This window comes from Coregonus lavaretus, assembly GCF_964263955.1.
Source record: "Coregonus lavaretus genome assembly, chromosome: 14".
Taxonomy (NCBI): Eukaryota; Metazoa; Chordata; class Actinopteri; order Salmoniformes; family Salmonidae; genus Coregonus; species Coregonus lavaretus.
This window is the reverse complement of record NC_140001.1, coordinates 43174340-43191488: the sequence shown is the minus strand read 5'-3', so window position 1 is coordinate 43191488 and position 17149 is coordinate 43174340. Positions and strand designations below refer to the sequence as shown.

Genomic DNA, 17149 nt, shown 5'->3' with positions numbered 1-17149 from the left:
GCTGCCCAGTGGGAAGCAGCTCGCGTTGGGAAACACCTTGATACAACACCGGTGCACTGGTAATTCGCACTGGCTTGTTGTGCTTCCCGTGGGCAGTAAGTAATGTTAGCTAATAATATGTATGGTGACCAATATTACACATTTTCTCCCTCGCCCATCGAAATAAACATAACTTTCTTTTACCAGTTTTAGCCACAGATGAAAGGGGGAAACTTGCACCAGGCTGTTGCTGCTGGCTAGCCAGCATGGGTTGGTAGGTTTGTTTGAATTCTAAGCAGAGATAATGGAGGAATTGAGGCTTTCTCTACCGTCTCTGGTCTTAGTTCAGACTGTGGGTGTGGTCGATGAACTGTCACTCCAAATGTATTGACCAAGAGTAACCGATTTGTTGCCCCACCTGCACGTGAACATTGGTTCAAAAATGAAAGCGTAGGAAAAAAAGTACTTTAACCGTAGAAATCTGAGTTGAAGGGAAGACCTGAGAAAGTCAAATGTAGGTGAGGAAAACCTGCAAACAAAGTGAAGCAGATTGATGTAAATGACAAACATATTCAATTGAAATAAAATCCTGTTTATTCCCATCAATATCGTTTATTTTTGGCTTGCAATACCTTGATTATTTTTTGTTTACAATTTTGACGTTTTTGCATACAATATTATGTTTCCTCTCAATACGTATTGGACTTTACAATATTTATTTTTTCGTTTCAAAAATCCCAAAGTTTTTTTAATCATTTAATGTGATGCCATAGACTTTGCTCTTGTTAAAAATAACCTTACAGTAGGTCAGTTTTTGCTGGTGCAGACGCCATGGAATTTAAGCCCCGCGCCTGGTAACCCACAGACATATTCTCTCCCCATACAGTGACTCCCACAGAAGAAGAAAAAGCACGTCCATTTTTGTCAGTGTTAAAAACGTTACGTTGGCCGAGTGAGTTTTTAACACATTGACAAAAATGGACGTGCTTTTTCTTCTTCTTTTTTACTCACTCTTCATGGTTCAACTCATTCTCAAAAAACAAGAAAAGAGAAAGATAAGGGTGGAGGAATAATAAACAAACATCAAGCCAGGTGGGGCGGCAGGTAGCTTAGTGGTTAAGAGCGTTGTGCCAGTAACCGAAAGGTCGCTGGTTCTAATCCCCGAGCCGACTAGGTGAAAAATCTGTCGACGTGCCCTTGAGCAAGGCACTTAACCCTAATTGCTCCTGTAAGTCGCTCTGGATAAGAGCGTCTGCTAAATGACTTAAATGTATATGTAAAAAAGCCACAGTGGGATCTTTAGCTACTGGCTGTCCTTACTGTTTTCCCTTGTCTGTTGACCTGCGTGGCCCCCAGTGTCTGTGGGTTACACAAGGTACTCAGGCTAAGTTTAGACGATGACTAAAGCCGGAAAGCCAAACATATGTAAAGTCTATAATACATAATTTCATCATCACATCAGGAGAGGCATTAGATTAGCTTGTTGTGAGTGCCGCGTCTAACTGGAATATGTCTCACCTCTTCACCACCTCTAGGTGCGTGGAGTTGGAGAAACAACCATAATAACTCCTTTTCTCTGAAGCAATACTTTATTTTTTTGGCCTGGCTCCTTACACTAGTGTATATTGAACGTACAAAACAAAGACATACCTCCTCTCCTCTTTCCTCTCCAGGGCTTACAGGAGTATGAGGAGTGGAAGTGGTACAACAACCCGACCATGGTGGAGGTGTTGGAGGAGTTCACCTCTATTCAGATGCCATCCACCCTGCTGCTGACCCAGCTGCCTTTGCTCCAGCCCAGATACTACTCCATTAGCTCCTCTCCAGACGTCCACCCTGGGGAGATACACCTGACCGTGGCCGTAGTGTCATACAAAACCAGGGGTAAGGGCTGACTGCTAGGCTGGGCTTAGAGGCGTAGAATGAATTTCCCCATAATCACTGATCTTAGGTCGGTCCCTGTCCGCTAGGGGTTGACCTTTATAGACAGATACAGCATACTTTTACTAGCACCAGAGGTACAGTAAGAGCTTACCGCCGGGCTGGGAACCAGGTGGGCGAGAGTTGGCACTTTTGAAACCAATCCATTGGTGAATTCCGCCCACCTGGTACGCTGAAGGAGCATTGCTATGATATGAGGCTATGCAGCACCATGTTAACACTGACACAGCTAAATGTAGTGGAGATATTGGGGGTGGTGCTGTTCTAAGATATGGTAGCTAATTGAATGAGTCAACCTTTCTGGAGCAACCTTAAGGGAGTTGAAAGCAAAATGGAGTTGAAAGTTATCTTGGAAAACCAGCTTGTGTTTTAGGGCAGCTCTACCACCTTTTGGAATCACAACAGTACTTAATCACTACATGAACAAACATCCAAGCTGGTTTTAACTGCAGAGCATAATGTGTGGTTAAATTTGCTGCAAACACTAATACCGTAATTATGGACAATATGTGCAATATTGCACATTTATAAAACTGGTTGTTTGGATGCTGATTGGACATGCAGCATTCCAAGCCATGCTGTATTGGCCACCAGACACACTTTTGCCTGCTGACAGTTCCATCTGAAAATGAACATTTTTACATTTTTGTCATTTAGCAGATGCTCTTATCCAGAGCGACTTACAGTTAGTGAGTACATACATTATTTTATTTTTTTTCATACTGGCCCCCCGTGGGAATCGAACCCACAACCCTGGCGTTGCAAACGCCATGCTCTACCAACTGAGCTACATCCCTGCCAGCCATTCCCTCCCCTACCCTGGACGATGCTTGGCCAATGGGTCTCCCGGTCGTGGCCGGCTACGACAGAGCCTGGTTTCGAACCAGGATCTCCAGTGGCACAGCCACTGCGCCACTCGGGAGGCTGCACCTCCATAAGAATATCATGTTCATGTTGCTGTCCGAATCATCTCTTGTATTTATCACAACTCGCACATCATTTCCCCTTGCTTCCAGCCTTCCATTTAGTTTGGTATAGCGAGGATTAATATAAGCCTCTGTCTGCCTATTTGACCTCGGAAACAATGTTTCACTTTTGATTTTCGATCTCTGGAATAGTGAGTGAACGGTGCCTAGCCCAGATGAGATGAGACAACTTTTTCAGAGCCAGGCGAAATCACACATCAACATCATTATCATGGACATATCCAAGTAAATGCCAATAGGAAAAAAATAAATAAAGCTGAAACAAACAAAAATGCAGCTTGTGTACTGTCATTCCAGGTTCGATGTTTGACGTGACTGAGTTAGCTGAAGTTGGCTAGCTAGCTAGCAAGTGACAAGAACGTTATCCAGGATGCATAGCAACCATTTTGTTTAGAACTGATGACCAGTCCTTCTGCATAGCAACTATGCAAAAATGATTAAAGACTCTGTCACCTCTGTAGCAACATGGCCAAAATAACAAACTAGATTTTTGGGCTGTGGCGGTCATGAAATTTTGTCCGCTGGTGATTGTCAAGCAAATAACTGCCGGTCTCACGGTAATTGACTGTTAATTAACAAACATGTTTAGCATCTCCTGGCTTCCACGCATAGCCTACAAGCCACTGATGCATACCTTTTTGGAACGTCTATGTTTTAAAATGGCCTACACCATCACAATAAATCAATTATTTATTTTAGACCGGTCAAAATAAACATAATAGGAAGAAAATGTAGTCTATTTCAGAAGAACAGAATAGCATACTCTGAGTTGTCCATATGTTAGGCCCTGATCTGGCGATGCCAAATGGCTGCGGGCTACATTAGTTCATTTAGCAGACAAGATTTGCTTAGAAGCCTGTGGCATTATTTTATAGTATGAAGAATACAATTGAACATAAATTAATAAAATAGAAAGGATATTTTCTCCAAACAATTTCAGAGGGAGTGCGCACATGCGGCTATTCTGCGTTTGAGTGGTTAACAAAGAAACCGGTCCTCCTACAGTGCATTCGGAAAGTGTTCAGACCCTTTACTCAGTACGTTCTTGAAGCACCTTTGGCAGTGATTACAGCCTTGCGTCTTCTTGGTTATGACGCTATTTTCAGGTCTCTCCAGAGATGTTCGATCGGGTTCAAGTCCAGGATCTGGTTGGGCCACTCAAGGACATTCAGAGACTTATCCCGAAGCCTCTTCTGCATGGTCTTGACTGTGTGCTAGGGTCGTTGTCTTATTGGAAGGTGAACGTTTGCGCCAGTCTGAGGTCCTGCGCGCTCTGGAGCCGGTTTTCGTCAAGGATCTCTCTGTACTTTGCTCCATTAATCTTTCCCTCGATCGTGATTATTCTCCCAGTCCCTGCTGCTGAAAAACATCCCCACAGCATGATGTTGCCACCACCATGCTTCACCATAGCAATGGTGCCAGGTTTCCATCAGACGTGACGCTTGGCATTCAGGACAGAGTTCAATCTTGGCTTCATCAAACCAGAAAATCTTGTTTCTCATGGTCTGAGAGTCCTTTAGGTGCCTTTTGGCAAACTCCAAGCAGGCTGTCATGTGACTTTTACTGAGGAGTGTCTTCTGTTTGGCCACTCTACCATAAAGGCCTGATTGGTGGAGTGCAGCAGAGATGGTTGTCTTTCTGGAAGGTTTTCCCATCTCCACAGATGAACTCTGGAGCACCGACAGTGTGACCATCGGGTTCTTGGTCACCTCCCTGACCAAGGCCCTTCTCCCCCGATTGCTCAGTTTGGCCGGGCGGTGGTTCCAAACTTCTTCGATTTAAGAATGATGGAGGCCACTGTTCTTGGGGACCTTCAATGCTGCAGACATTTTTTGGTACCCTTCCCCAGATCTGTGCCTCGACACAATCCTGTCTTGGAGCGCTATGGACAATTCCTTTCAACCTCATGGCTTTGTTTTTGCTCTGACATGCACTGTCAACTGTGGGACCTTATATAGATAGGTGTGCCTTTCCAAATCCTGTCCCATCGATTGAATTTACCACAGGTGGACTCCAAGTTGTAGAAACATTTCAAGGATAATCAATGGAAACAGGATGTACCTGAGCTCAATTTTGAGGGTCTGAATACTTATGTAAATATGGAACCTGTTTTCGCTTTGTCATTATGGGGTATTGTGTGTAGATTGATAAACAAACAAATACATTTAATTTTTTAGTATAAGGCTGTAACATAGCAAAATGTGGAAAAAGTAAAGGGGTCTGAATACTTTCTGAATGCACTGTATTAACTTAATTTAGAGTTATTTATGCAACTGTAGTTGTGATCCAAACGTTGGGCTATATGTTTTGATTTTTTTTATACATTCTAAGGCTGCATGATGTGACTATATAATGATTTATCTGAAAAAAGTTGCATTGAAAGCATGAGCTCTGTTTTGTTTCTCATAAAGGCTGCACACATCATCAGTATCTCATTCACAATTTGACAAGCACTTAAAAATATTCTCACCAGGCCTCAAATTTCCCAGCGGCATCCCCCTTGTGTGGCCATATAAAATCCATGCCTCTTGTGGACGTTGTGCCCTTGGTCTGAATATAATAATTATAATTCCCTTCTGCCAATTGCCATGCTCCGACACACCTCTCACTCACATGGCTCACTCAGATATCTCAATTCTTATAAGCCAATGCCTGGCATCTCCGTTCCAAAGTAGGCTACAAGTGAAGACTGACACATCGGGAATGCAACTGTGCACATCCTCCTTATCGAATTCCGAGGCAAATATTGAAGATAATAGAAGAACTGTCCACATTTACTTCTATTGGTTAACTTGTCCTTCTGTGCGAGGAAAAAAAAATTCCAAACATACTCTGGGACAGTTGTGGGATGCGATTGATCCCAAATTAATACAACCACTCGCATCAAAAAACATTTTAAAAGCAATGAGGCTGACTCAACAGATCAGAACGTTTAGCTTAAAATGTTGATAAACTATTAGGCCATTTCTTCACATTAGCGCAGCAATGCTCACTTAGGCTATTTCTTCACATTAGCGCAGCAATGCTCACTTAGGCTATTTCTTCACATTAGCGCAGCAATGCTCACTTAGGCTATTTCTTCACATTAGCGCAGCAATGCTCACAAGCGGCAGTAGGCTATAAGCGCAAATGTTCCAAAATGCTATCAATTAGCGGGAAAACACTGTTCTCAAAAGTGACCTTAAGTGCGATTATGCATGTAAGGATTTATTATAAAGGTGCATTTTTATGGTGAAAATTATCTTCCCCGTACTTAACTCATGCGCCGCCTATGTATGCCAATTAGGCTCTACATCGGTTGTAAAGCAGATTAATGTGCTTAATTTTAAGGTATTTGGCCACTTTAGTTGTTGTGATACAAACCTTATCAAAACATATAGGCCTATGGGCTAGGCAACATACGGTGTGTGACTATGATTTGGAAAAGACGGGGGGCAAAAAGGCATGTGCCTTTTCTTGCCTTACTGCACATGCTGGGCATCATTCACAAGTGATAATACATTTTTCACAAGTGATGGGCTAATATTGTCACCCATCAGACTATTCTTGATTTAATCTAGTCTTTACATATAAAAAATAATATATGTGAAATTAGTTTTGATTTAGAATGGACCATGTTCATGCAGCTGTCTCGGAACAGGGGCAGGGGGAAAATATGCATGTAATCTATGCACTTCAATAGTGAATGGAGGACACTTTTCCCGTGGTTCATTTTCATGCCAGCCAGGTAGGCCATACTCCTGTTGTAAAGCAAAGCAATGTGCTTGATATTAGGAAAGTTGAGAAATAAATAATGTAGGCCTAGCTTATTGAAAGCTGATGGGATCCTCTTTTTAATAGAGGCCATCAACTCTGTTATCTCACGCAATTGCATAGCCTATAGAAATGTTGCACAACATGAGCTCATGGGCTCTCATTAAGTGTTTTTAATTAGATTTTCGATTACATTTGCATTGTCAGAGTCATTTAAAGGGACAAGGGAGTTCTGAGTACCAGGCAGTTAGCAAGTTTGGTAGGCTGCTAATGACCATCCGCAGCATCAGAGCTTGGAGAAGCCTAGTTACCGTGACTAAATGGTCACATGGAATTTGACTGCGGTCATGACTCGTGACCGCCGGTGTGGTGGTAATACAGTCACCATAACAGTCTAGTCCGGACTGTATCTTCTGGAAGAATGAAATTGTATGAATTTACTTATCAAAATAAGGTTTTAATGAAAATGTGTAATTCATTATTTTTAATGTTGGGAACAGTTTTATAAAAGCAAGAAGGCATGAGGCAGTGCTGTATCATGAATACAGTCACAGGTACAGTGCATTCAGAAAGATTTCAGACCCCTTGACTTATTCCACATTTTGTTACGTTACAGCCTTATTCTAAAATGTATTAAGTATTTGTTTTTCCTCATCAATCTACACACAATACCCCATAATGACAAAGTGAAAACAGGTTTTTAGAAATTTTAGCAAATGTATTAAATATTAAAAACATACCTTATTTACATAGGTATACAGACCCTTTGCTGTGAGACTCGAAATTGAGCTCAGGTGCATCCTGTTTCCATTGATCATCCTTGATGTTCTACAACTTGATTGGAGTCCATCTGTGGTAAATTCAATTGATTGGACATGATTTGGAATAGCACACACCTGTCTAAATAAGGTCCCACAGTTGACAGTGCATGTCAGAGTAAAAACCAAGCCATGAGGTTGAAAGGAATTGTCTGTAGAGCTCTGAGACAGGATTGTGTCGAGGCACAGATCTGGGGAAGGGTGTCAACATTTCTGCAGCATTGAAGGTCCCCAAGAACACCGTGGCCTCCATCATTCTTAAATGGAAGAAGTTTGGAACCACCAAGACTCTTCCTAGAGCTGGCCGCCCAGCCAAACTGAGCAATCGGGGAAGAAGGGCCTTGGTCAGGGAGGTGACAGAGCTCCAGAGTTCCTCTGTGGAGATGGGAGAACCTTGCAGAAGGACAACCATCTCTGCAGCACTCCACCAATCAGGCCTTTATGGTAGTGGCCAGACGGAAGACACTCCTCAGTAAAAGTCACATGACAGCCTGCTTGGAGTTTGCCAAAAGGCACCTAAAGGTCTCTCAGACCATGAGAAACAATATTCTCTGGTCTGATGAAACCAAGATTGAACTCTTTGGCCTGAATGCCAAGCGTCACGTCTGGCGGAAACCTGGCACCATTGCTATGGTGAAGCATGGTGGGGGCAACATCATGCTGTGGGTATGTTTTTCAGCGGCAGGGACTGGGAGACTAAACAGGATCGAGGGAAAGATGAATGGAGCAAAGTACAGAGAGATCCTTGATGAAAACCTGCTCCAGAGTGCTCAGGACCTCACTCTGGCGTGAAGGTTTACTTTCCAATAGGACAACGACCCTAAGCACAGAGCCAAGGCAACGCAGGAGTGGCTTAGGGACAAGTCTCTGAATGTCCTTGAGTGGCCCTGCCAGAGCCCGGACTTGATCCCGATCAAACATCTCTGGAGATACCTGAAAATAGCTGTGCAGCGACGCACCCCATCCAACCTGACAGAGCTTGAGAGGATCTGCAGAGAAGAATGGGGAAAAACTCCCCAAATACAGGTGTGCCAAGCTTGTAGCGTCATACCCAAGAAGACTCGAGGCTGTAATCGCTGCCAAAGGTACTTCAACAAAGTACTAAGTAAAGGATCTGAAATACTTATGTAAATGTAATATTTCGGTTTAATTTTTTATAAATTAGCAAACATTTCTAAAACTGTCTTTGCTTTGTCATTATGGGGTATTGTGTGTGTAGATGACGGGGGGAAAAAAACAATTTAATCAATTTTAGAATAAGGCTGTAACGTAACAATGTGGAAAAAGTCAAGGGGTCTGAATACTTTCCGAATGCACTGTAAATGGTTTGACTGGACAATGACATCTAAGATCTCTATATTGGAGCATAGGCATATGTTTTACTGGTTTCGGGTTAACTGGTTTCTGTTTCTGTTTTGTATTTGTGCATATAATGACACTACATACATCTAAGTAACCACAAAGATTATTCCTCATGCTTCGACGTGACTTAAATCGGCACCAATTTACCTCATCTGCAAGTTAACAAACACAAACAGCTGGCGACAAGCATCTCTTTCAAGCTTTTTCTCTTTCTCCAAGATGCATTGTGTGAGTGTGATGTGCGTGGTGCTGAGAGTGATGGTTTAATTACAGTCATTTACCTACACTGGAGACAAACACCCTTTAGCCCAGGGAACTGCATTATGTGTACTCTATTTCAGAGTGTTAGTTTGCGTGGTGCGCAGTGGAGAGGAGGAGGTACGGAAGTAAAGTGGATGATTGGTAATTGCCTCTTTTTCAGATGGAGAGGGCCCTATCCACCATGGAGTGTGTTCATCATGGCTCAACAGAATAGAGGCAGAAGAAATGGTCCCCTGTTTTGTTAGAGGGTATAACACTTTGCTTCTTGTGTGTGTGCTATTGCTGCATGATGGCTTTTACTCGTTGAATGGAATACATGTAATTTTCTATGATTGTAAGTGGTGGTTTGGAGAATATCTTGGACTATAACAAACATCAACATTGTACATTGATGCATATGATAAGATTCATACACAACATTGACTCTGTGTGTATTCTACAATCATTGAGGAAAAACGCTTTGATGCTAGTGCTATTAAAAATGCCCTGATTCGTAGCTTATATGATGTTTTCTACAATCATTTAGTACATGTATTTTTTTGTTATGTCTTCAATTGTAATTGGATGGAAAAATTGCTTTGATTGTAGTGCTCCTACATTCCGATTGCCAAAGGACCACAGAGCTCCGTGTATCCTAGTTGGTCCAGGCACTGGGATCGCCCCCTTCAGAAGCTTCTGGGAACAGAAACTTTTCGACTATGAACACAATGGTTTGTTTACGTTTTAGAATAGGAAAAGCGCTCACATACCTGATCTTACTTGTGGAAATTATTCGATAAGGACTTAAAAGAAAAGGAAAAACCCACACACTGCTGCCAGTATCACTTGTGTTTATTCAACTTTACAGAATGCAACTTCATAAATAAACACTAGTATTTTAGATGACTCCAAAACATTGTAGTTCAGTGAAAGATTAAGTTAGGATCTGAACTTACAAAGTAATGTGTTTGTTATCGTAGGGATCAAATCCTGCCCTATGATCCTGGTATTTGGGTGCCGGCAGTCCCAGATAGACCACATCTACAAGGAGGAGACTATCCAGGCTAAGAACAAGGAAGTGTTCAAAGAGCTTTACACAGCCTACTCCAGAGAGCCTGGCAGACCAAAGGTACTGTTAACTTTAAAGATTGAGTTAGTCCATTTAAAGTTAACCCTCTTGGGGGTGTTCTACTAGGCTAACATATGGAATTGTTTTAAGATAGCCAAATGATCCTTGGTATGACCATTTGATTTTGAAAATGAAATGTATATTTTTTGATAAAACATTGAATTTGGCCTTACTGCTATTAGCCCATAGAAACACATTGAATAACAGATTCATACATGGAAAAACAAAGTACAAAAAAGAAATCTCAAGGAAGTTTGTTTTGAAGTGTCTGTCCTATAATCTGAGACATATATAAGAAATATCAGGAAAGTATATTTTTTGTACATGTATTTAACCCCTTGTTTTAGGCACTAAACTACTTCCATTTACACTTCCATACATTTTTTAAACTGGTACTGGGCTGCCTTCAGGTGAGGCTTGTGGGCGTCCTAGACCAAAACAACCCACATGTACATGTTTGTGAGTCTCCCCTTTCCATATTAGTGTTTAGCCCAAACTGTTCGGACACTACAGACAGAAGTTGGCAGATCGGCGGTACCGACGTCAGACGAGTCCCGTGACGCTTGTGGGGGTGGTAGAGCAAAATCACAAACATGTACGCGTTTGTAAGAGTTATCTTTTCATAGTGGTCATATTAGTTTGTAGGGCAAACCGTTCAGACGCTACATACGAGAAGAGAAGACCGATTTTCGGGATGTCTCCTGGTCTGTGAAACACCGCTGTAGCATGACCACATTCAACCGCAGATGCGGAAGGCCGCCATTGGAGGATGTGGTGGATTGAGACACAGCCCATGCAAAAAACATATCTCTAGTTGAAACAGATTTTGATGGGGATGTTTTTATTATGCCAATTAGATTTCCGCGGGGACGTGGGACGTGAACATTTTTACTTGAGGGTTAAACATAAAAATGTGTCTTTGACAGTAAAGACACAGCAAAACAGACAGAGGTCATGTGGGAGATAAGAACGTGTATGTGGATTTATGAATTAAAAGTATGTACATCTCTATCCCTGTGTTTTTGTTTTCCCTTGACTCCTCACATGGGGCACCATTTTATGTACTATTATCCTCAACCCCGATGCACAATCACTACAATCTGTTCATTGCCTTCAACTGTCAATGAGCCTGTATCTTTCTCTCCCTGTTTATCTCTATATGGTTTTTTAAAATCTCTCTCTCTCATTCTCTCTTTCTCCCCTATGTCTCTGACACAGAAATATGTGCAGGATGTGCTTCGTGAGCAGCTGTCAGAGACTGTGTACCAGTGCCTGAAGGAGGAGGGAGGACACATCTACGTGTGTGGGGACGTGGGTATGGCCGGGGATGTCCTCAAGACCGTCCAGCAGATCATCAAACTGCAGGGAAACATGACACTGGAGGACGCTGGGTTCTACATCAGCAAACTCAGAGTAAGGACAATATGCTTCACTATACTGTACACTGTTAACTAACCAACCTGACAGACAAAACATACAAAGTAACTAAGTCATGCAATTTAGATTTGGACCTTGGCAGGTTCACTTTTTGAGATGACTGCACTCCTTATACCTACTTGTGGATGATTTTCAGAAAATGACAGACACATTCAGAATGTTGTTCAGTGGGATTCAAAAGAGAACTGAATGGAAGGCTCTTACATTAATGACTCAAAGAAAGAGAAACCAAAAACACAACTTTCAAAGATTTGAATAAGCAATTTTAAGACCACCAGACAACCAACTGTACAGACCATGCATACTGTACATAAAAGGGGTATATAATCAAACTAATTTCTAAAGAGCTGCCTGTAACAGAAAATAGGCAATTTATTGATCATCTAAGGAAAGCTTTTATCCAAGCCCTGGCCATAAAAATAAAAAATTCAAGGCAATGCTGTAGTGTACACTACACATCACTGTATACCTCTTTTCACCCATACACAAAAAAAATGTATGCACGCATGACTGTAAGTCGCTTTGGATAAAAGCGTCTGCTAAATGGCATATTATTATTATTATTATTCTCTCTGTCCACATGTCACCACACTGAATCAAGTGTATCTTCCTGTGGCCATCTAACCTCACTTTGTCTATTGTATCATTCTGTGCCCATCTTATCTCACAAATCTTATCATCTCTCCTCATAGGACGAGAACCGTTATCACGAGGACATCTTTGGTGTCACGCTGCGTACCTACGAGGTCACCAACCGGCTCCGTTCAGAATCCATCGCCTACATCGAGGAAAGCAAAAAGGACTCTGACGAGTGAGTCTTTAGAGTTTTCCCCCACAGCTTCCATTCTGTTCCCCTCTAGTTCTCTCACGGCGACCAACTGTCACCAGGACATCTTTGATGTCTTTACATGTTGTGCCATACTTGTAGGAGGGACCTGCAAAGCTGTAGATACACTGGAGATATAGCCTCTGGTCTGATTTATGACAGTTTTCAAAATGCAGAATGGGTAACCATAGAAATCAGTTGAAAAGGGCTCCAACTCAACTAACCGGATTGCAGTGTTAGCGAGGGGCTCTGTTAGGTTCTCCACTGCGTTTGTGCTTTTAAAGATAAGAGCCTCCTTTTGATCCATATACACTTGTCATAAGAGGAGTGGAGAATGAAGGCTGACTTGCACAATGCCTCATTTAAAAAGCTGCATAATAACGTATGGCGGTTTGTGTTGGCCAGCCACCATGGTTCCTGTGTGAAATGTCACTTGAATTTCTCAGTGTTGTGATCAAAACCCTTGTTCCTGAGTGAGATGGAGGGGTAATGCTTGTAACCTCTCTCTCGTTCTGTCTCTCGCTTGCTCGGTCTAATGCCTCTCCCTCTCTCTCTGTTTCTGTCAGGGTGTTCTGCTCGTAGAACCATAAGTGGGGCTTCCGGATCTTTCTGATGTGGACCAATTGGAAGGGCCGTATGCAGTAGTGGGGCAGGGAAATGAGTGACACTACAGCTGGTCGAGAATACTGTGCCAAGTTTTGTACTGTAAAATTTGATTTACAAAATATTTTTTGGTTTGTTTTTGTTTTTTTATATCAGTTCTGGTTCGTCATGGTCAGTCAGGCTCTGCACTTAGTCTGTGGCAACGTTTGACATATGTTATTTTCCAAGAACTTTGAGATGTTTTGTTAAATCGATTACTTTCTGATTTCATTATGCATCATAATGTGCACCCAGTATTATACCTGCCACTTTGTTGATGCATGAGCAAGATGAGAATATTAGTTAGTAAATATATTATACTGTTTGTTAGCTATTTAATGTTAGTCAAAACCTTTTGCTAAACTTTTATATTTGCAGGACTACTTCTGGTACCTGGAAACAAGGTCAAAATGCTTTGACTCGAGATTCAGTCTGAGTTCCATTCCCAACCAACTGATTCTGGTGCATTTCAGCGTATACAAGGCCAAACCCTTGTCAGTCAGAGCTGGTCTAGCCTGCTTTGGTGTGTATTGTTCATAACTGAGATTCCAGGTTTAAGTGCAGGCTCATTATTATAAAGAAATATAAAAAAATAAGGTTTTGTAAGAGTGTGGGAGAGCGAGAAAGGGAAGGAGAGAATGAAAGAGCGAGAGAACTAGATAGACAGGCTATGCTCGGTGTTGAAGACAGAGTAAGGAAAGGAGTGCAGTGAATAACAATTACCTGGATTGGTTAACCTATAACCACAACCTTCCGACCACACGGTCATCCAAAATTACATAAGTATTCAGACTCTCCTTGACAGTCCATCAAAATGCATCTGCTCCTCTTGTCAGCTTTCTCTGTTTCCAGCCTGCCTGTCAGAATAGCAGTTTTCTCCCCATTTTGTGGTCTGGTTTTACAACAGTAACTGCATATACAGTGGGGAGAACAAGTATTTGATAAACTGCCGATTTTGCAGGTGTTCCTACTTACAAAGCATGTAGAGGTCTGTCATTTTTATCATAGGTACACTTCAACTGTGAGAGACTGAATCTAAAACAAACATCCAGAAAATCACATTGTATGATTTTTAAGTAATTAATTTGCATTTTATTGCATGACATAAGTATTTGATCACCTACCAACCAGTAAGAATTCCGGCTCTCACAGACCTGTTAGTTTTTCTTTAAGAAGCCCTCCTGTTCTCCACTCATTACCTGTATTAACTGCACCTGTTTGAACTCGTTACCTGTATAAAAGACACCTGTCCACACACTCAATCAAACAGACTCCAACCTCTCCACAATGGCCAAGACCAGAGAGCTGTGTAAGGACATCAGGGATAAAATTGTAGACCTGCACAAGGCTGGGATGGGCTACAGGACAATAGGCAAGCAACTTGGTGAGAAGGCAACAACTGTTGGCGCAATTATTAGAAAATGGAAGAAGTTCAAGATGACGGTCAATCAACCTCGGTCTGGGGCTCCATGCAAGATCTCACCTCGTGGGGCATCAATGATCATGAGGAAGGTGAGGGATGAGCCCAGAACTACACGGCAGGACCTGGTCAATGACCTGAAGAGAGCTGGGACCACAGTCTCAAAGAAAACCATTAGTAACACACTACGCCGTCATGGATTAAAATCCTGCAGCGCACACAAGGTCCCCCTGCTCAAGCCAGCGCATGTCCAGGCCCGTCTGAAGTTTGCCAATGACCATCTGGATGATCCAGAGGAGGAATGGGAGAAGGTCATGTGGTCTGATGAGACAAAAATATAGCTTTTTGGTCTAAACTCCACTCGCCGTGTTTGGAGGAAGAAGAAGGATGAGTACAACCCCAAGAACACCATCCCAACCGTGAAGCATGGAGGTGGAAACATAATTCTTTGGGGATGCTTTTCTGCAAAGGGGACAGGACGACTGCACGTATTGAGGGGAGGATGGATGGGGCCATGTATCACGAGATCTTGGCCAACAACCTCCTTCCCTCAGTAAGAGCATTGAAGATGGGTCGTGGCTGGGTCTTCCAGCATGACAACGACCCGAAACACACAGCCAGGGCAACTAAGGAGTGGCTCCGTAAGAAGCATCTCAAGGTCCTGGAGTGGCCTAGCCAGTCTCCAGACCTGAACCCAATAGAAAATCTTTGGAGGGAGCTGAAAGTCTGAATTGCCCAGCGGCAGCCCCGAAACCTGAAGGATCTGGAGAAGGTCTGTATGGAGGAGTGGGCCAAAATCCCTGCTGCAGTGTGTGCAAACCTGGTCAAGACCTACAGGAAACGTATGATCTCTGTAATTGCAAACTAAGGTTTCTGTACCAAATATTAAGTTCTGCTTTTCTGATGTATCAAATACTTATGTCATGCAATAAAAAGCAAATTATTTACTTAAAAATCATACAATGTGATTTTCTGGATTTTTGTCTCTCACAGTTGAAGTGTACCTATGATGAAAATTACAGACCTCTACATGCTTTGTAAGTAGGAAAACCTGCAAAATCGGCAGTGTATCAAATACTTGTTCTCCCCACTGTAGATGTGGATGAAAGCCATTGAAATGTTTGAAATGTCATGCCATGGGAAAGCCTATGCATGTGTATTTCCTGTATACATTCTCATAACCAATATTTAAGTATATTACACACAAAAACAACTGTGTATAATCTAGAGGGCTCTGCAGCTTATAAATGGTATACAATATTATCAAGGGCCTTCCTATTTAATCACCAAATGCTGATGTATTGAAAGTACTTTCCATAGTATTTACAATGGGAACAGAGCAAGGAAAGGATTCATGATTTCAAATGAATCAAGAGGTTGGGTGTTGGGTTGCTATACTTTGCTGGTTCTCCTTGACCAACCATTACCATATCCTTGCGATCTCTGTTTTTACCATCATTATAACCTTCCATGTAACCAGAGTTTTATATATGGCTACGTGTATGTAACTATCCATGTAAAGAAACCCTGCAGTGTCTGTCTTATCCCCATGTCATCAGATCTGGATTAAGGGCAGATTGGCGTAAATCTCAAATAGTAGAAATCTCGAATGGCAGAAATCTCATATTGACATCAATGCATGAGTAGATGAGTGTTGCTTTATGGTTTTATTATTCCTTCATGTCTCTTTCTGTGTGTGTGTCTCTCTTTCTCTCTCACTCAGTAACTCTAGCCCTCTTTCTCTCTGCCACCACCTCTCACTGCCTGCCCACATGTCTGGTGATGCTGCCACAGCTCCCCCTCTCCTCACTGAGACCTGACACCTGTCTGAAGGTCTGTCAAGTGCTGTTTGTGTGCGTCCATGAATGCTTGGTGATAACCACTACAAAATACTAAAGTACTTTTGCGAAAACAAAATGTATGTGTCTGCATGTATTCTCCATTCACTGTTACCATCCACTTTTACCTTCACATGCTGTTTGCCTTTGTTGAGAATTAAATGAACCCTCCCTCTCTGTCCCTGCACACACACCAACCTTGAACGCTACAGCACGTGTGCCCTCTGCAAACCCAAACAATTCTGTTTGCATTTTCAAGATCAAGAAATAGATCATAGGTCATTGCTTTTGGTTGTTGTCATGGCAATTCAACTATGTTGAGTTTACTTAATCATAAAGTAAGGTAAAGGATGATATCTTAATTAAAACGATATGTCTATTGCTGATGGCTTTTCAGCGCAAGCTTGTGTCAAAGCACTGTCTTTACTTTGTTTCCCACTTTTCACTGAGCATCATATGAAGGCCATGCATTTACAGGGCTGCTCTGAGTCATGTTTCCATTCTAAACATGTCATTGACATTTGTGATAAACATTTCCAATGGTCACCAACTCCGCAGTAACCTGTGGCTTTTCTTTCTTAAGTACTTCCTTTGTTTCCAAACTAAAATGGCCGCCAGCATGATTGAAACGTAATGGATTTCTGTGTTCTGTCTCTCTGCTACTTACTGGCGCATATAGAGTACGTTTTTAATGGGGAACTTTTTGGGGGGGGGGAATAGGCAAACCTGTTAATTGTTCCTCTTGCTGAATGTTTTCTTCCACATTAATTTGTTTAAG

General features: G+C 42.1%; 1 protein-coding gene across 1 annotated transcript in view; it reads left to right on the top strand.

Annotated features, from left to right (window-relative positions):
• The window catches only part of nos1 (nitric oxide synthase 1 (neuronal)), a 66476-nt gene extending 52438 nt beyond the window's left edge, over positions 1-14038 (top strand). The window contains exons 23-29 of the mRNA XM_084177318.1: positions 1653-1863; positions 9261-9348; positions 9689-9810; positions 10060-10208; positions 11427-11621; positions 12338-12456; positions 13038-14038. Of these exons, the coding sequence (XP_084033444.1) occupies positions 1653-1863; positions 9261-9348; positions 9689-9810; positions 10060-10208; positions 11427-11621; positions 12338-12456; positions 13038-13053 (900 nt within the window). The 3' untranslated portion in view covers positions 13054-14038. The remainder of the gene's footprint in view (positions 1-1652; positions 1864-9260; positions 9349-9688; positions 9811-10059; positions 10209-11426; positions 11622-12337; positions 12457-13037) is intronic.
• Positions 14039-17149: the final 3111 nt, after the last annotated feature.